At 40.5% G+C, this 19775-nt stretch overlaps 1 protein-coding gene across 20 annotated transcripts in view; it reads right to left on the minus strand.

Annotated features, from left to right (window-relative positions):
• The window catches only part of TRDN (triadin), a 322289-nt gene that overhangs the window by 5274 nt on the left and 297240 nt on the right, over nt 1-19775 (minus strand). For 19 of the 20 annotated variants that reach the window (XM_075924079.1, XM_075924088.1, XM_075924085.1 and 16 more), the window contains one exon: nt 19274-19303. In XM_075924079.1, the coding sequence (XP_075780194.1) occupies nt 19274-19303 (30 nt within the window). Of the gene's footprint in view, nt 1-10302; nt 10332-19273; nt 19304-19775 lie in introns of those variants that run through there. The other variant, XM_075924090.1, reaches the window with a different exon arrangement.

Here is a 19775-nt window from a genome sequence, read left to right on the forward strand (position 1 = left end):
AACCAACCAACCAACCAAAGGAACTGACCAGGGCCCAAAAAATTGACTGGGGGAGGGGGAGAAAAGGGGCTGGATTGCCTCACACACACACCCGGAATTTCTTTGTGCTCCCCAGGGGGGCATGCCCCACAGTTTAGGAGCCCATGGTCCCCAATGAGGGTTGTCAAATGGTAGCTCACTAATCACTTGTCGCTCTTTCACTGAGTTCTATCATACTTGTGGAGTAGTTCAGGAACTCTACCTTGCAGCAGGCTGGTAGAGTAAAGGCTAGGGGGTCTCAGGGCTTTATTCCAGGGGTTCAGGGTTGAGCAGGAGCAAGACTGAAGCCTTGAGCCGTGACCGACATACCCTGGCTCTTGAACTTCTGAATGTTGTCATATGTGAGTCAGAGGGTCAGCAAGTTTGACCATCTCTGGTCTATCATAAGAGTCAACTTAAACAAGGCTCTTGCAGGAACAGAAAAAAATAATATAACTAAATTTTCCAGTGAAGTTATACTAAAATCTGATCATTCTACAGTCATCACTTTTCTATTGATATGGTCATTTCACTTAAAAGTCTGATTAAAAAACTACTGTTAGTAGCCCTAAATTCTCGAGGCCGAGAGGTACCCGAGAAGAATTTAGATACTCTGGCCTTTAAGAAGAGGTTAGATAGGTTGTGCCTTTTTGCTAAACATGAAAAAGTAGGGGTTGAAGAAAAATGTATTAGAAATTGCATGTTGCTTGGAAAAAGAATCACATATTTAGGGTAATTCTCAATCAAATACTATCATACAGCATGACAATGGTTTTGATTCTGTTATTCCTGATTTCCTTTCTGTTTAGTTGTATGTTTATGCTCCACTCACCTTCAAAATGTTGTATACATTAACCAGAGGTCAGGCTATCTGTTATTTATCGTTTATAAAAAATGTTGACAAATGTGAGGCTAATTAAGAAACTCCTTGCATATAAAGGAGTAGTTCTTTGTTCTTTTAAGTCAGGTTTTGCCAGACTGCTCTGTATCCTAGCAGAGCAGAAGATTAGGCAGATGAAGCAACTGTAAAAACATGCGCCGTTTGTGCCTCTGCAAGTGGAAGCAAGAGCAGAGGTTTCTGTGCCTGTCATTCCCTCCACAAGAACATGGTTAGAACCAGGGCTCCCTTTCTTTCCCCACAGGCCAGGCACAGAAGCTAAGATGGGCATGTTGTACCCTGTGAAGTGCTACTGCAGATGACCCTGCTCCCTACTCACATGCTGCCTCTTGATCAGAGAGGATAGTCAGCTTGAGATTTGGCCCCTGGAAGGAAATACCTGCATTCTGGTGCAAATACAGTAAGCTGTTTTCCACCTTGCAGGAGATTTAGCAGATTTGTTATTGGTTTACAAGGTTTATTAAACCAGGGAGCTATGCAAATGAATTTAAATACTTCAATATGAGGATCTATCCATTGACAATATACACAACACATACACAGTTGCTTCCCCAGTACACCTTCCTTAGTAATTGGGTTGCTCAATACTGGGTTGCTTATGTACAGGAACTCTCTCCCTTTTCCCTCCCTCCCAACTTAAAGCTGTAGCCCTAAAGTGGTCATTTTGCAAACGACTACTATCACTTCTCCTCTCCCCGCTTCCTGGTAAGTATCTGCTGTGACTTCTGTTTGGTTTTCCTTTTTCCATTGGTGAGAATGTGGCACACTGAAACACAGCACCATTTCTTACATGGGTTAGGTAAGCAAAACAAGCACACATACAGTCTACGCTGGAAAAGGACCTCTCAGTCTCACAGGTTTTGGGGACAGTCTTTCCTCTAAGCTACGTGACAGCATAGCTTCACAGGTGTTTAATCATCCCTGCCCAGTCAGAGGCTAAGGGCTCCATGCATGGAGCTGACTGTCTGGGCGGGGCTCATTAATCACCTGTGAAACTATGCTGCTGCACAGCTTAGAGGGAACACTGCTTAGGGGACAGGCCAACCCTTGCCTACATACAAACCCTAACCTGAATCAAATTCTTTCCAGCTACCATACAACACATCTCCATCATACTCACCCAGGAACCCACCCTTGCAATAAACTCCGGTGCCAACTCTGTCCACACATCTACACAAGCGACATTATCATAGGACCTAACCCCATAAGCCACCACATCAGAAGTTCATACAACTGCACCTCCACTAATGTGATCTATGTCATCAAGTGCCAGCAATGCCCCGCTGCCATGTATATTGGCCAAGCTGTACAGCATTAGGGTATGGCTAGATTACGAGTTTTTGTCAGAAAAAGGTACGCAAAATGTGGATACGAGGAAGATGGGGGCTTCCAAAAGAGCATGTTTGCTCTTCCACAAAAAAAAGTGGAAGAGCAAATGCATTCCCTGGATGTGGAAGAGTGTTTTCGGGATGCCAGAGGTATCCCGAAAATCCCCCGCAGTCTAGCTGTACTCTAAAACAAAGGATTAATGGACACAAATCAGATATTCGAAGTGGTAACACATAGAAACCTGTTGGGGATCATTTTAACTTGCCCAGACATTTCCTAATGGATCTAAAAGAGGCTATCCTCATACAAAGTAATTTCAGGAACCAGCTTGAGAGAGAGACTGTGGAACTGGCCTTCATATGCAAATCTGATACATTCACCCAAGGACTGAACAAAGACAAGTCTTGGATGGGCTGTTATATTCAACACCCAAATTACATCAAAAGCTAAGTATCAGGCACTTACAGCCCACTCTATTAGCCTCATTTAGCACGGACACTTTAATTGACAGTTTTTCCTCCTTCCCCTTCCCCTCTTTTTCTGCTCTATATTTGTACCCCTGGACTTCTCGCTTCATATTTGTCATCTGAAGAAGTGGGCTGCGCCCATGGAAGCTCATGATATTATTACGTATTTTTGGATTAGTCTCTAAAGTGCTACAGGACGATTTTCTTGTTTTTACGTTTTTTTCCCCCACTAGTCTTTGGTGCTTGACCCTCGCTGCATTCAATTGGAATTGGGCTCCTGAACAGCTTTACGGATCTGGGTCTTAGCGTAAGAATTCCACCTCCTGAATGCAAGAGGGAAATGGTTTTCAGAATGATTATTTTTGTTGGGAACTGTTTTACTGTTTCCCTTTTTCATTTTTTTTAACGTAACACTCTATGCTGCAGAACATGCATTATCTATTATGCTAGTGATGAGATCATGGCAATGTTCTAGATTTGTACAAAGTGCTGTTGTATCCATGATATTGGTACTAAATCTTCATATTCTGCTGTGCTCTGCACATCGGTTTCTTAATTATGTGTTAGTATTAGCACTCCAGTACATGAGCCCGGATGCTGCATTCAAATGTGATATTCTGCTCTGCACCTTCCATGCTAGCTCTTGATTTTTATTGCAAGTTTTCAGAAGTAACTAACACTAGCCCTACCATTAAGAAAACAAAAGGAATAAATTCCTTCACAAATCAATTAAATGAATACTTGGGGCTAGGTGCACAAGGAGACGTAGATGTCTTACTGCCACCTCAGGCACCTAAGCTTAGGTCCCTCTGGACCGTCTCAGTTGCCACAAAATCATGTCGGTTCCTACATTTGCTTGACACCTAATCTTTTGCAGTATAAACCTCGCAGATTCTAAGACTAGAAGGAACCACTGTGATTATCTAGTCTGACCTTCGGTACACACAGGCCATAGAACTTTCAAAACAATTCCCCGAGAAGATTTTAGAAAAAACAACATCTTATCTTCATTTAAAAATTGTAATTGCCATCACAACCCTTGGGAAATTGTTCTCACCACTAAAGATTGCACCATATTTCCAGTCTGAATATGTCTAGCTTCAACTTCTAGCTTTTGGATAATGTTATACTTTTCTCTACTCAGTTGAAGATCCCATTGCTCAAAAATTGTCTCCTATATAAATCATACAGACTGTAATCACATCATATATCACAACCCTTGGCAAATTGTTCCCAAGCCTAATTGCACTCACCACTAAAGATTGCATCATATTTCCAGTCTGAATATGTCTAGCTTCAACTTCTAAGCTAGAGTCCCTATCCAGTAAATACGGCCTACCTTCTTTGTTCCTACATGAGTATTTTTACATTAAGCTGTGATAAAACTCAGTATTGGACTGCACCCAGTTTACAAGAAGATCTACAACACTCTGCATCAAAGAGTGTTTCATTATTTACCACCCCTCTAATTTTGGTGTCATCTGAAAATTTTATCAGTGTAATTTTAGGTTTTAACGATTTCCCAAGTGCATATGCACTGTTGCCTTTAGGAAAAGAGTCCTTTGTAAAACCAAAAGCATGTGTCTTAGAAGTTTGTCCAAAAATTATATTTATTACTTCACCCTCCCCCCCCCCACCCATGTCTCTATAATCTCCTGGGACTTACACAGTTCTAACAACACTGCATACTACTTATATTATTGATTGAGGGCAGGCCTACATTACTGCTTAGGTTGACATGATTGACATCACCTGAATGATAAAAGTTACAGCAAATTTAGCACTGTCCACACTGGGGCTATGCTGGCGAGAGGCACTCTTCTGCTGACATTGTTCCATTTTTTGCAGTGGTGGAGTAATTAGCCAATGGAAGAGTTCTGTCCTGTTAGCACAGAGCATCTTTATCAAATGCGCTACAATGGCACTGAAATAGCTGTGCCAATGTATCACTTCTAGTGTTGACTGAATCTTCAAAATTATCCAGGCACCTAAATCCCAATAAACCAAGGGAGTTAGGGTCCTAAATATCTTTAAGGATCTGGATCACTGTAATTTAAAAAAAACCCCAAAACACTGATTTAACTCTCCACTTTAATCTTTCTGGGATATGTAAAGTCTGCAGAAGAAAAGATGAGGACCACTTTAATTTTACACTTCGCAACTGAAGTCATTATTCAGGTAAGAAATGAGCATTTTGCATGTGTAAGGATGACAGGACAAGCACCATGTAATTACAGTGGAATAAAACATTAGTGCCATAGAGGACCAATAAAAGTCAGAGCAGTACAATAACATACTACAACAATCCCTCAATACCAGTGATTGTGCCACAAGCACCCCGCAGCTTAAGAACACAATCTACAGTGCAGATCTGCCAGTCTTTGGGAAGAGGGAAAAAAAGACTAAGCATAGAACCATAGAGCTGGAAGAGACCTCAGAAGGTCATCAAGTCCAGCCCCTTTCCCTAGGCAGGCCCAATTCCAACTAAATCAACCCAGCCAGAGCTTTGTCAAGCCGAGACTTAAAAATCTCTAGGTATGGAGACTCCACTACTTCCCTAGGTAACCCATTCCAGTGCTTCACCACTCTCCTTGTGAAATAGTTTTTCCTAATATCCAACCTGGACCTCTCCCACCGCAACTTGAGACCATTGTTTCTTGTTTTGCCATCTGTCAGTACTGAGAATAGCCTCTTTGGAACCTCCCTTCAGGAAGCTGAAGGCTGCTATCAAATCCCCCCCACTCTTCGCTTCTTCAGACTAAACAGTCCCAACTCCCTCAGCCTCTCCTCGGAGGTCATACGCTCCAGCCCCCTAATCATTCTGGTTGCCCTCCTCTGGACCCTCTCCAATGCATCCACATCTTTTTTGTATAGTGGGGCGGGAGGGGGGGCAGAACTGGACACAATACTCCAGGGCTATGTCTAGATTGCATCCATTTTTCATAAAAGGGATGCAAATTAGACATATCGCAATTGCTAATGAAGCCGGGATTTAAATCTCCCCCATTTCATTAGCATAAAAATGGCTGCCGCTTTTTTTCCGCACGGAGCTTTGCCGGAAAAAAGCGCAAGTCTAGACACAGATCTTTTGGAAAATAAAGACTTTTCCAAAACATCCCTTATCCCCCTTAAAATAAAGGATAAGGGATCTTTTGGAAAAGGCTTTATTTTCCGAAAGATCCACGTCTAGACTGGCACTTTTTTCCAGCAAAGCTCCAAGCCGAAAAAAAGTGGCAGCCAATTTTATGCTAATGAAGCGGGGGAGATTGAAAAGGGATTCAATCTAGACGTAGCCGAGATGTGGCTTCACAAGAGCCAAATAAAGGGGAATAATGACATCTCTGGATCTGCTGGCAATGCTCCTCCTAATGCAACCTAATATGCCATTAGCCTTCATGTCTACAAGGACACACTATTGACTCATGTCCAGCTTCTCATCTACTGTAATCCCCAGGTCCTTTTCTGCAGAACTACTGCTTAGCTGGTTGGTCCCCGGCCTGTAGCAATGCTTGGGATTCTTCTGTCCCAAGTGCAGGACTCTGCACTTGTCCTTGTTGAACCTCATCAGATTTCTTGTGGCCCAATCCTCCAATTTGTGTAAATTACTCTGGACCTTATTTCTGCCCTCGAGTGTATCTACCTCTCCCCCTCGCTTAGTGTGCAATCCATGCCCTCATCCAGGTCATTAATAAAGATATTGAACAAAACCAGTCCTAGAACCGAACCTTGGGGCACTCCGCTAGAAACCGATCGCCATCCTGACATCAAGCCATTAATCACTATCCGCTGGGCCCAATGACTAGTTTGATGCATATTCCCGTTGGTTGACACCAGTCAGAGGTCAAATGCTCAATCTAAGCCAACTACAAGAAAGACCCGAATGAAAACACCAGGGCTACATTTGCACTACGAGTTTTCTTGGCAAAATATGCAAATGAGGAACTCATTTGCATGAGTTGTGATCTCATTTGCATATTTTTTGCCAAGAAAACTTGTAGTGTAGACATAGCCCGAGAGTGACAAGAATCAAGGTGCCGCAGGATGTTCAATGCTGCACCAATGACTATTGGGTGCATTTATATGAAAACATCCAAGTAGCAGCCGATGCAAGCAACATTAGAAATATGTACGACAAGATCAAGAAAGCCTTGGGTTCAACTTCAAAAAGATCCTGCAACTGAAGTTCTTATTCAGGTAAGGAATGAGAGTTTTGCTTGTGTAAGGACTACAGGACAAGTGCTATCTAATTACAGTGGAATAAAATTGTTTTTTTATTCATTGTTTATTCAATGTTCTATTGAAGAAAAGACAAACCTCCCTCATACTAAACTGAAAAAAATGTTTCTGTCTGATACAAAGATCAGATCCCCAAAGGTCCCTTCCAGCCCAAATTTCCTGTTAATTTCCACCCCAGTTTTTGCAAATAAGAGAACTTTGTGAGAGGGAGAAAAAGGGTCACTTAGGAAACATATTCTATTAAAGAGAAGTATCTTTGTTTAGAGGAAATGGTGGCAGGCTGTTCAGAAAAAAAAAATCAGAGACTATGTGAGGAAACAATCATTAGTAATTTTTGTTACCAGAGCTTCGAAGTTTGAACCAAATTGCTTCATTAAGTGGTTTCCCTAAGAACATTAAGCAACTGAACAAAGTACAAAAATTCATTACATTATAGAAATCATAAGCATTAGAAGTGACTAATGAGTAAGCAATTAGGAATATAAGGGAAGCAGTGACAATTTCACTGGGTTTCTTACTGATCACTTTCCATTTATTATGAATGCAAATACTGTATTTTGATTAAACAATCAAAACTGAAACATGTAGTGATAATAATTACATGTTACAGTTAATGGTTATTCTAAGTAACTGATTTAGCTACCTAGTGTAGGAAGGCTGAGGGAGACTTGCCTCTGTCTGCTACTTTACCTACCAAATACTTTAGGCTCTCTCTAACACCTCATCATAAAATACACGACAGGCTGATCACAGAAAGCACTGTAGGTGGTGGTCAGAAATTCTCTTTGAACAGAATGAACCTCACCATCTACTTTCTCATTTATCTGTCAAAGTGCATGCACACTAACCATAAGAGATGGCTTTATAACTGCCAATTAAATTTGATCTTGAATACCAAAAGCTAAATGTTAAAGGGTTGTACAATAACAAAAATGTTGTTCTTTTCAATTCAGCATATGGTGAGTTTTTAGACATTGGCTTCCCAATTTAAAAACAAAATGTATTTAAAAAAAAACCCATTTGACATAAGAGGTCACCATTTTCTCAAAAACAAATGTGTTCTTCCAGCATTCTCCCCCTTAGTCCTTTTTTGCTCAATGAGGCCATAAAAATAGTATCAGTCTGGCCTCCAGGAAACAATCAACATGCTTTAATGGGTGTGGGGGCAGGAGGAAACATTACACACATCAGCAGGAAAGGTCAGAAGTTTTCCAAATCAGTTCACCCGTCCACTCAAAAATGACATTTTTCAGCATTATAATGTTGTAGCAGAGACAGCAACAGAGAAAAGTATCCCTCAAGAGAATATATCTTCCACATCTCAGTTTCTGTCTTGGGTAGACAATAAAAGAAATGCAGACAGTACCTGTATCTACACCCTGAAAATAAACGGATGCCTCATAAAACACTGGAACTCTCCCTAATTGCTCTACCTTTATCACGTTGCCCAACACGTGTTATAGGTTCATATATCCTACAGGTTGGACTCAGGACCCTGACTGGTCCCAAACGAGGGGATTTGCTAGACCAGAAGGTCCCTCCCCTTGTGGCCGTGCTGCCACTGGGCTAGGGCTCCAGCTTGTCCCTGCTGCTGCCTCAGTCCCGTGGGGTTCTCCCTTGCCCACTGCTGCGGGAGCCAGAGCGCCACAGCCAGAGCTGTGCAGCTGGGGCAGAGCTCTGCAGCCACTTGGCTCCATGGCTGGGGCCGGAGCTCTGTATCTGGGGCAGAGCAATGAAGTCGGAGCTCTGTGGCATGGGCCAGAACTCCCTGGATGCTGCTGGGGCTGCGGCTGGAGTTCCCTGACTGCTGGAGTCAGAATATGGCTGGAGCTCCATGGCTGGGGATGGGACAGAGTTCCCTGGCTGCCGCTAGACTTGGAGCTTCCTGACCAGCTTGGAGCTCCACGGCTGCGGCCAGGCTAGAGCTCCCTGGTTGCTGGGGCCAGGGAGCTCCACTGGGGCCAGAACTCCCCATCATGCCACCTATCCTCTCCCTTCCCCACCCATACACACTCTGGGCTCCCAGCTGAGTCACTGATGCCCCTTACAGCACTCCTGCCCCACCATCAGACCTCCCTCTTCCTGGGCTCTGTGGTCCAGGAACATCTGTGGTCCATGCAGGACCATGGATGTTGCCAGACCAGGGAGTCCCAGTTAAGGGAGGTACCGCCTGTACTACAAAGATAATTTAAATTATCTCATTAAAATTGCTATTACAATTGGTATTTGGGCTGGTCTAGAGATCTAATAGAGATAACGCTGTCTCATGAAGTATGAGAGCTCAGACAATAACTTCAGTAACTCTCTCTCCTTCACCTATGAGGGTGTGTCTAGACCACAGGGTTTTGTGGACTTTTGTCGACAAAACTATACCTGCATCTACACTGCCGCTGAGTTCTGTCGACATAACGGCGACAGAACTCAGCAGTTTTGTCGATGGCAGTAAACATCATTCTATGAGGAATAATGCCTTTTGCCGACAGAATTCTGTCGACAGAAGGCATTATTGCATCTACACTGTCCTTTGCATCTACGCTGTCATATCGACAAAGCAGAACTGGATGTAGTCTAGATGCTCTTTGTCAACAGAAGCTCTGTCGACAGTATCTGTCAACAAAACTTCTGTCGACAAAAGTCTGTAGTCTAGATGTCCCCTTATGGGCTGAAGCACCACAGAAGCAGTGCTTTCACTTCTGAGGGAGAAAAGCAAGTTGTGCCAGTGTTTGGAGCCCACTCTGGTCAATTGCAAAGCAACAATAACAGTTGCTAAAGGAAATTAGACTTATGACACCCTTTGCTCAAGGGAAGGTGCCTGTGACATGAGCATCTGAAGGTAGCAATGGGGGAAATCAGAAAGGAACCAAGAGGACAGCTACAAGATTTATTTATCAGTATAACAGGAGAAAGATGAATGGGTGGGGGACCCATAAAAATTCACTGACGCTCTCTCAGATCTTCAAAGAACTTCACTATCAGGTGCAGTGTTTTTATGCCTACAACTCCAAGAATGAATGACTAAGTCCAACAATTCTCAGCTAGGTGTCTGTTGCATGATTCTGTTGGAGCACAAGTAACACAGCAGCATATAAATTGCACGTGAGCCTTTACATCCTATACTCTTTTTTCATCTTAGGAATTTACAGCTGTGAAGACCGGGCAACTCTTTGGGGGGCACCATACAGAAAAACTCCACACCTAAAATACAAATGATAAATAAAAGAGGGAGACAAAGTAGATGAGGGAATATCTTTTACTGAATCAACTTTGGTGGGAGATAGAGTTTTAGCTTACACAGACACCAGAAGAAATTAGTCTTTCACCAACAGAAATAAAAGATATTACTTCACCCACCTTGTCCCTCTAATATCCTGGGATTCATGTGGCTACATCAACAATGAAAATAAATAAAAATGTAGGTTAGAAAAGTTTTTAGTGAAATAAATGGCAAATGTACAGCAGTGTCCTGCAAGCTATAGTAGAAAAGGAAGGAAAGCAGGTCAAAATTATAATCTTTGCACATGTGAGGTTTATGCAGCAAGGTTTAATTAGCATATGTAAAAAACCCTGAATGGTTGCCATCCAAATGTAGAATTTTACAACTATATAAATCTGAAGGCTGGCAACACTATCCAAAGTTACCACTAAATGAAAGAAATAATACAACCATTTTGAAAAAAAAACATTTCAATAAAGTCCTTTCAAATATCATGTTCTGGTAGGAAAAGACACAAGTTTCAGCATTCTTAAGTACTTAAAAGGTTTGTAGTCCTAGCTCACTTAGCAGTTTCTAGTATGAGCTGAAGAAATAAGCTTTGGAGTTTGAATAAGGATGGGATGAACAACAAAACACTAGCAATATAATTAGCAATAAATTATATCTTGGCCAGGAATTTAAAGGGGACAGTCACTTTTTTTAATCTACAAAACTTGGTGTAAAACAAATCAGTCAGGAAAGTCTGGGGGCAGTTTTGTTAGCACACATTTTTAGGTTATGGCCACACTGCACGGCTATTTAGAAAAAAACTATTCGGAATAGTTATTCTGAAATAGCTTATTTTGAAATAGCATGTCTACAGTGCAGGGAAGCCTCAAAATTAGTCCACAGCAGGCTTCCCTAATGTAGACGTACTATCTCGATTTAGGAGGAACTGGGGAGTAATAACTTAGAATGGCCCTGGTGAGGGGCTATTTCAAAATAGCAGCAGTAGAGCGTCCATACATGCCTTATTTCGAATTAGCTATTTCGGAACAGGCGTTATTCCTCATAGAATGAGGTTTACAGATTTCAGAATAAACCGTTCATTATTTTGAAATTATTTCAAAATAACGGAATGGCTGTGTAGATGCTCACATTGTTATTTCGAAATAACACTAGTTATCTAGAAATAACGGTGCAGTGTAGATGCACCCTTAGACTGGTAACTGGTTATACTGTAAATTAAAATTACAAGAAGTGCTTCAGAAAGTGCTGTCAGTTTAAATAGGACAAAGGCTTTGTTTAAAGCGTGAGGGAGATGCTCAATGGATACTAATTTTAACAAAACTGATGGCTGGAACCCACAAAAAAACCAATTAATTCCAATTTACTAAAGCTGCACTGCAGCAGGTGCTAAGTAGACATGAAAGAAAGTGATATTTGAATCTAGCTCAACTAATAAGATTAAGAGCCTGACACACCAATAAGGTGTAGAAATTCTTTGATGAACTACTGGAAGATTCTGATTATAAAGCTGCTTTAGACAATCATAGTGTGATTACCCTGGTAGTGTTCCAGTAGGAAAAAGCTTCAGAAACCCCCAGCTGCTGTTGGCATAGGTAGTGTGGCCACAGGAGAGGGACATGAACAGGATGCTCCTATGCTATATCAAGTCACAGATGCAATTTTGACCCCATAGGACCTTTAGTTGCTGTTATAATTTAAAGCAGCTCTCATGCTTCTCTAAATTGGTTCTCAGAGCCAGCCTGGTTCCTAGTGGCATGAGAATCAGAGAGTCTTAATAGAAGCTCACAGCTCCTGTACACCCCGTGGTTCACACAGAGCTTACCATGTCCAGATAAAAAGAGGGCTAGGATCTGGGCCAAGATGTCTAACTGCCAATTGGACCCACAAATTTGGTAATTAAAATCTCAATTCTACCACAGGTGACTCTAGTTGATCGAGAGAGCAAAACTGAAGGCTTGGTTTGAAGCTGCTTTCATAATGTATTTATAATTACTATATATTTTTTAAAAAGTTGAATACTTATTTATAATGAATATTGTATTATTATGAACCATAGAAAACAACGTAAACTGACAAATATATTTTATGTCTGCAGATCTTATGTCATCACAGAGGGCATGTCTACACTAGAAAATTATTTCAAAATAACTTATTTCAAAATAATAACTCCCTAAATAGCATATCCACACTGCCGGGAAGCCTCAAAATTAGTCTGAGGCAGGCTCCCTTAATATGGACCTTGACATAAAGCCCCAGGAAGCATTGGGGACTAATTACTCTGAATGCCTCTGTGGAATATTTATTTCAAAATAGCAGCAGTGGAGCATCCACACTACCACTATTTCAAATAACTATTTCAAACTAAGTTTTATTCCCTGAGGAAAGCAGGAGTTACTATTTAGAAATAAGCAGCCCCTTATTTTGAAATAACAGGCTTGGTAGTGTGGATGCTCTGCTTGTTATTTCGAAATAACTCCCTAGTATAGACTAGGGGTAGACAGGAATCCCTAACTGATTAGAAGCCATAATGCTGAATATGACATGTGGTATCTAAAATGTCATGCTGGAAACTAAAACATTCTGCATCTTGCTAATTGGCTCCGGAAGCTTTTCAATATGAAGGTTTAACTCATAGGATGTACAATTTGCATGTGTAGAAAAATAAACTTTATTTCATCCTACCATCTCTTTTAATGAATCTCACAGCTACCAATGTGCGTGTATGAACCCAAAGTGCAAAACTCCCCTCAAACTAATTAAACACTTCTCCCTGTTAGATAATAAACCACATAAGACATAATATTGCAACACCTAACTGATGAAAATAGATGCCTTTCAACACAGCATACCAATTATCAGAGTACACAGTCTGAAACTGAGAACTACAGTATGATTGTCAACATCAAAAAGCGTGCACAAAGCTCCTTCAAGAATGGCAACGCAATGCCATTAGACATGTTTCATTTGTGAAATAGAAGAATAAACTAGTCACATCATTCACAAAATTATTTCCCCACAGAACAGAAGTAAATGTAGGTCCTAAGCCAAAGCCTCTGGGAGTCTGGGAGTTTTTGCATCAACTGTAGCAGTCTTTGGGTCAGGCCCTAAATGGTCAGTGATGTTGATTATATTAGCATTCGTTCCCCAAGAGTTCTAGTGAGTTGATAGAACAATCTGTGCACGGATCTTGTAATTTGGACATGTTGATGTGACTGGTCTCTGCACTCTGATTACTAGGGCCATCACGATCAGCTAATGTCTTCTATTAACACTAGCAGATGTACACAGCATTGCTCAGATCTGTAACTGAAGGATATAAAAAAAATCAAAAATATACATGTGTTATTTCAATGACTATTTTTCAAAAATGAAAGAAAATGAAGGCTGGAGTGAGAGGCTCGGGGGTGAGGAGGGGCAGAGAGTAGGAGGCTTAGGGCAGAGGGTTGGGAGGTGAGGGGGAGCTCAGGACAGGGGGAGAAAAGGGGGGGTTGAAGTCAAAGCAGATGGAAGGTGCAGAACTCAGGGCAGGGGGCTCAGAGGTGGGGGGAGGAAGGGCTTACTGGGGCCACCATGGTGGCAAGGGTGGTGCTGCTCCAGCAATAACTCCTCCCAGGGAGCCAGGGAAGGGCTCTCCTACCAGTGACCACCCTCCTCCAAGGCCTGCAGGTTATTGCGAGGAAACTCTGGGGGCTGCCCCTTCTGAAACAGCCCACCCCCCAACCTGCAGGCTTTCTGGAGGTTGAGGCTCCAGGGGCTGTCCCCTTTTTCAGCACCTCCCCACGCACAGCAGGCAGAGTGGGGGGAGGCCAAACTCCAGGGGGTTCCCCTCCTCCAGCTGCTCCCTCCTCAAGTGTCTCCCCCTCCTGGCCTGCAGGCTCTCTACTGGGGGAGTAGGCTCCAGATTTGGGGCAGGGGAGGCTCCTTACTGGTGTGCTGGCAGGCAAAATGGTGGAGCCCCAGTCCTACTAGACACTCTCTTGGTGTTGCAGCTGCCCTTCATGACCACTCTCAGTATCACATCCCTCACCTCCCATTTCCGTTCCTTCTCTCTCTGCCCCTCCCATTCCATGTTACAGGAAATAATCTCACTCCCGACACTTTCCAGGCACAACCAAACCCTGACCTTGGTTTCAGTTAGGATAAGAGGAAGCTGTGTATCAAATTTGGTAGTCCTAGCTCTTAAGGTTTAGGAGAAGTTCTTGAACAAACTAACAAACAGGTGCATAGACAGATGGACTCACAGACATGCTCTAAAATATATATACAGATCATAGTTTCTGAAAACCCGTTAGATACTGAACAATTAACAATGTTTACAACATGAAAATCAAACGGTAAATATCCCACCAGCGCAATAGATATAAAACAAATTGAAATTCAAAAACAAAACTTTACACGTTTAACTTTCTAATGCAAGTGAATTACTCCTCCCAGAATAACGTCATTTCTCTCTCATGGTGTAGGTAGGTTTAAGAAACAGTGCTGGAAGTATGCTAGGGATAAGACTCAGTAGCTTCAAATAGGGCCACAAGTCCTTATAAGGAAAGGTCTGTCTACATTAAAATGCCACCCTCGTGGGGTCTCACAGTAGAATTCCAACAATAGTAATAGTGAGATAAATACTCTAAAGTTTAATTTAAACCATTTAAAAGTATTCTGCACTACATCCAGTTCAGCCAATGGTCATTACTAGAAACAGAGCTGGTCCCTTTGACTTGGGTCTAATGTTCCTTCTAATTTTTTCCCATCCATGTGTGGAATACATTTTGTAATGTGCACCAAGGCATGTGCAGAGTGCAATACCAGTAGAAACACATGTACCAGTTATGGACACGAGGCAGCATTTGAATCTGTACTGAGAGGCCATCCAATGCACAGCTTACAGAGAATGCTGCTTGGTTCCCATGGTGTAACTGAAATAGGTCCAATGGGTTCAACTTCCACCAAATCAGAACTTTGGAAAAATAAGATCAGCTGTGCTTCACAGTGTGTATGTCATTTCTTAAGCATTTTTACAGCTACATGTTCTATGGTGAGAAATCCTGTCATTCTGCCCCCCAAACAAGCTATGTTATTAGAAGAGATGGAATCCCCCCCTTCAGTCCCCTGGAAGAATTACATTTCAGGGGGGCAGAAGGAATGCTTTAAGGGCATTCATCTAAAGGAAAAATAAGTACTCTCTGGCATTCATTTCTGTGACTAGAAAATTGTTGGAGGAGGATGTTTTATACGTAGCTTATTTTCCAGAAGGTGTGTCAGAAATATATACATACTTTTCTTCCCTTCTATTTAGCAATATGATTAAGAAGAGTAATCAGCTAAACAAAGAGGTAAGAACCAACCGTGTAATAAAAAATATGAAGACATTTCATATTGATGCTTGCTTTTCTAGCAGAATCGTTGAACTCCAGAGATATTTTAAAATGGTTATTTTGATTTTTATCTTCTGCCATAAATTCTGCATTTATTAAATACATGCAGCCAAAATGAGATATATTTTTGACCCAGTTATAGAAGGGGAAAATTAATTCACTGTCCAATAGGCAGAAATAACACAACTATTCTTATTCTTTCTGCAAAGTTAGGCAAATCAGAATCTCATTACTGGATCTAAAACTGCATGTTAAATAAGTCTATTTGGGATCTCTGTGCAGCATTAAATCTGTGACTTGCATATAATTTTTGGTTATAAAACTGATCCGTTTATCCCTAGAGAAATAGTAAATGTAGCTATATTTCCACTAATTTTATGAGATATTCATTTTTATTTTTAACATTGTAAGTAATGCTCTGTACCACCATTAATATGAATAACTCATTAAAACAACCTTTGTTCAGTTCTCAAATTTACTTTTTCTTATGCTGTGCCATATGCTTGGAAAAACCAAATAACCTCTTTTTCTCTTCTCTCAGCTCTCTCACAATGCAGGACAATGTAGCACTTTAAAGACTAACAAGATGGTTTATTAGATGATGAGCTTTCGTGGGCCAGACCCACTTCCTCAGATCAAATAGTGGAAGAAAGTAGTCACAACCATATATACCAAAGGATACAATTTTAAAAAATGAACAAATATGAAAAAATATGAACAAATATTGGTATATATGGTTGTGACTACTTTCTTCCACTATTTGATCTGAGGAAGTGGGTCTGGCCCACGAAAGCTCATCATCTAATAAACCATCTTGTTAGTCTTTAAAGTGCTACATTATCCTGCATTTTGCTTCAACTACCCCAGACTAACACGGCTACATTTCTATCACTCTCACAATGGGACTGATTTTCCATTGCATTCACTTGGATTTACTAATGTTTTATATCCATTTCACATTCACTTTGCAATGGTTCAAATGACTACACAGGATTCAGGTTTATAGATTATAAGGCCATATGCCCTTAACACAGGCTTCCAATGCTAATAAATATCAACTGCCTGCTCCCATCCCTATGATTTATTTTAATTAAACATAGTGGAGCAGGTTCTAACCTTGTGCTTTGTAAAACACATTCATAGCAGAGGTACTATGTAAGTATTGCAAAATAATATGAAAAGAGCCCTTAATAATTATAGGAACTAAGTAACAGGTACTTTCAACATTAGAGGATCTCACAAGTAAGGCGTAAGATCAGCCGACTTTGATATCCTGTATTGAAGTACAGTAAGTCTTCTGTTGACTTACCCTATGCTAAACGCTGTGGTTACATCTACACTACAGCAGAAAGTCAACTTAAGCTACAATCTACATGAATAACGCATCTGGAGTCATCCCTTAAGTCAAGTTACAGCAGGATCTGCACCATGGGCAGTTGATGGGAGAAACTCTCTCATTAACTTCCCTCATTCTTCTTATCCAGAACATACTCAGCTGGAGAGTAATCGGTGGTCAATTTGGCAGGTCTTCACTAGACCCATTAAATTGACCACTGAGGGATTGATCTCAGAGCATCAATCTATGCTGTAGTATAGATATAGCCTATGTTAAAATTCCAAGTCACCAGTACTGAGTTGTGCTGGCAAACTGGTTCAATTCACTCTGGCTATGCTATAAAGCAGGCTGGGGATACCTTGTTGGGACAATATGAACTATCGAGCTAGGACAGAGAATGTCCATAACAGAATCCTAGAAACAATCAAGTTGAGGGTGTCGGTGATGCTATGTTACTGCTTTTGTGTGTGAGTAAAGATTGATTTTGTTTGGAGGTTGTTTTTTTGGCTGAAAAATTCTGATAATGTTGATTGAAATGAATAAATTCACAAAATGTTTCTGAGAATTGTTTGAGTTTAAAAAAAAAAGGAAAAACCTTCAGAATTATCAGACTGAATCATATGCACATTATCAAAATGAAATATTTCAATTTTTCTGGCTAGAATCACAAAAGGATCTAGGAGCTATTCACAAGAGAGAGGAAGGGGTGGACTTACTGCCCCAAAGCCTCAAGGTAAGGGTACTCACCTGGGATGTAGGACTATCTTTGATGAATGCCCTAAACATAAGACAATTGGCTATTCTACAGTGAGTCACACTGAATCTCTCCTATTGAAGCAAAATACTTGGAATAATCATTGGGCTAGAAAGAAAGAGTGGGAATGACTAATAGTTACTGTACTCCACTCCCCTGGAAAGGGCACAAGTGTGTTTCAGTCTCAGCTTCAGTGACTAAAGATTTATGCATGGTGTAACAGTTTTAGCATAAGAGTTTGAGCAAGCTCTGCCTTAGAATAGCCAATAGGCCAGTGGTTACGGCACTCACCTGGAAATGGGGAAATTTGAGGTCAAGACCCTACATCTAAAGTGGGGATTCAAACTTGGGCCTCATTGCAGTTGGAGCTAATGGTACCAATCTGACTGCACACCTAAGCAGTGACCATCCTGAAGTTTAACACAGAGTTTAAGCAAAACCAGTGAGGAGTTCTATGGCACCCTAGAAGCTAACAGATTTATTAGGGCATAAGCTTTTGTGAGTAAAACCCACTTCATCAGATGAATTCGAGTGGAAATCACAGAGCCAGAGGTATATATATGAAAGTGAAAAAAAATTACTTTACGAAGTGTTAATGAGCCTAATCAAGTCAGGGTTGATAATTAACTTCTTGTTCTTTTGTTGTAGTTTCATATATCGATCTCTGGAGTATAAGTACAGACATGACCTTAGTTCCCAAAATGGTTTCACAGAGAATAAGCTGAGAAAATTGGAATTACTAACACAAAGTAACTAAAGAGCACTGATATCTTTTTGCTATTCATAGCTCATATGAAGTACAAAATATTGAAACAGTCAAAGATTCTTAGATATGTTATATGAGTGGTACAGGTCTTAAGTATCAAACCTTAACACACCTCAAAGTCTGAGCTCATTTCATTACTTTCTAGGAACTCATTAGGTTCAAAAAGTGAAGAATAATATTAGTGATTTAATGATGAATTTTGGTGAGAAAAGAAACTAGGGAATCCTTAATATAAGTGATTTTGAATTTGTTCTTGCTCTGTGGATCTCAACTGTCACTGACACACATCACTAAGAGAAACATTATTTGGTTTTTTTGAGAAGTCATGTTTTTTTTCCTCAATATTTTTGTTAAGCTTCAATACCCATCAGATTGCAGTCAAGTTATCAAAGTCAGAAGATGGATCCCAGAAAAGGATTTTTTATATATAAAAGGGATGGGGCTATGAGAAGAAGCTACTGCCAGGACACTAAATCAATCACAAAATTGCAACATACAAATAGTCTGTCATACAACAGGTGAGAATGAGAGGGAAAGATATAACCCTGGAGTTTCAATAGGTGAGTTTTCACAGTTGAGAGCTATTCATCTTGGTGTTGTCCTTCTCTAAGTTAGTTTAAATTTTCTTTTGTGGCACATTACTCTTGTCTGTGGTAAAAAAGTTCAATATTAAATTTAATACAGTATGTAACATTCCCTCATAAACCTTTAATGGTGTCAGGGGAGGGGAAAAAAAGACCCACTCCGTGTCAGTGTGTCAGAATTAAGAACAACTTTTGAAAAATTGTATACACTCCAGCACTGACAGGTTGTATGTGTCATCCAAACATCAAAGATGGTCTTACAAATGGCTAGAACACTAAATAGAACTTACTTGCTGTTTTTGCAGCTTTAGAAATCTTCTCTGTAAGAGAAAAAAATATGACACTGAATGCAAGACAATAAAATAACTTAATAGTAACTGTCAATCTCGACATGTTTGTACAGACTCATAATGAATTTATCTGCTGAAATTGCTGAGTTCTTCAAGTGATTACTATGTACCCTTGAATAGCTTCTGCTGATAATGTGATCGAATTAATCCTTTTATGTAAGGAAATATCTGATAAATTACTGCTATCTACCATGGCAGGAGAAAAGGATAAATCTATTTGAAAAATGCTTCCTTTAATAGAGATGGAGGTCTAGTTTGTTTGTGTAAAGGATTTTTCTATCATGCTTAGTGATCATTTAAATTGTCTTAGTCTGAATATTGCACCACTTTAATAAGTATATATGCTATATATACACATATATAGGTAATATGTAGTTGTAACTGTAGTTCCCTATATCATCTATACAGTTGTTTAGCTTTCTAAATTCAATTGTAAATGCAA

This window comes from Pelodiscus sinensis, chromosome 3 (genome assembly GCF_049634645.1).
Source record: "Pelodiscus sinensis isolate JC-2024 chromosome 3, ASM4963464v1, whole genome shotgun sequence".
NCBI lineage: Eukaryota > Metazoa > Chordata > Testudines > Trionychidae > Pelodiscus > Pelodiscus sinensis.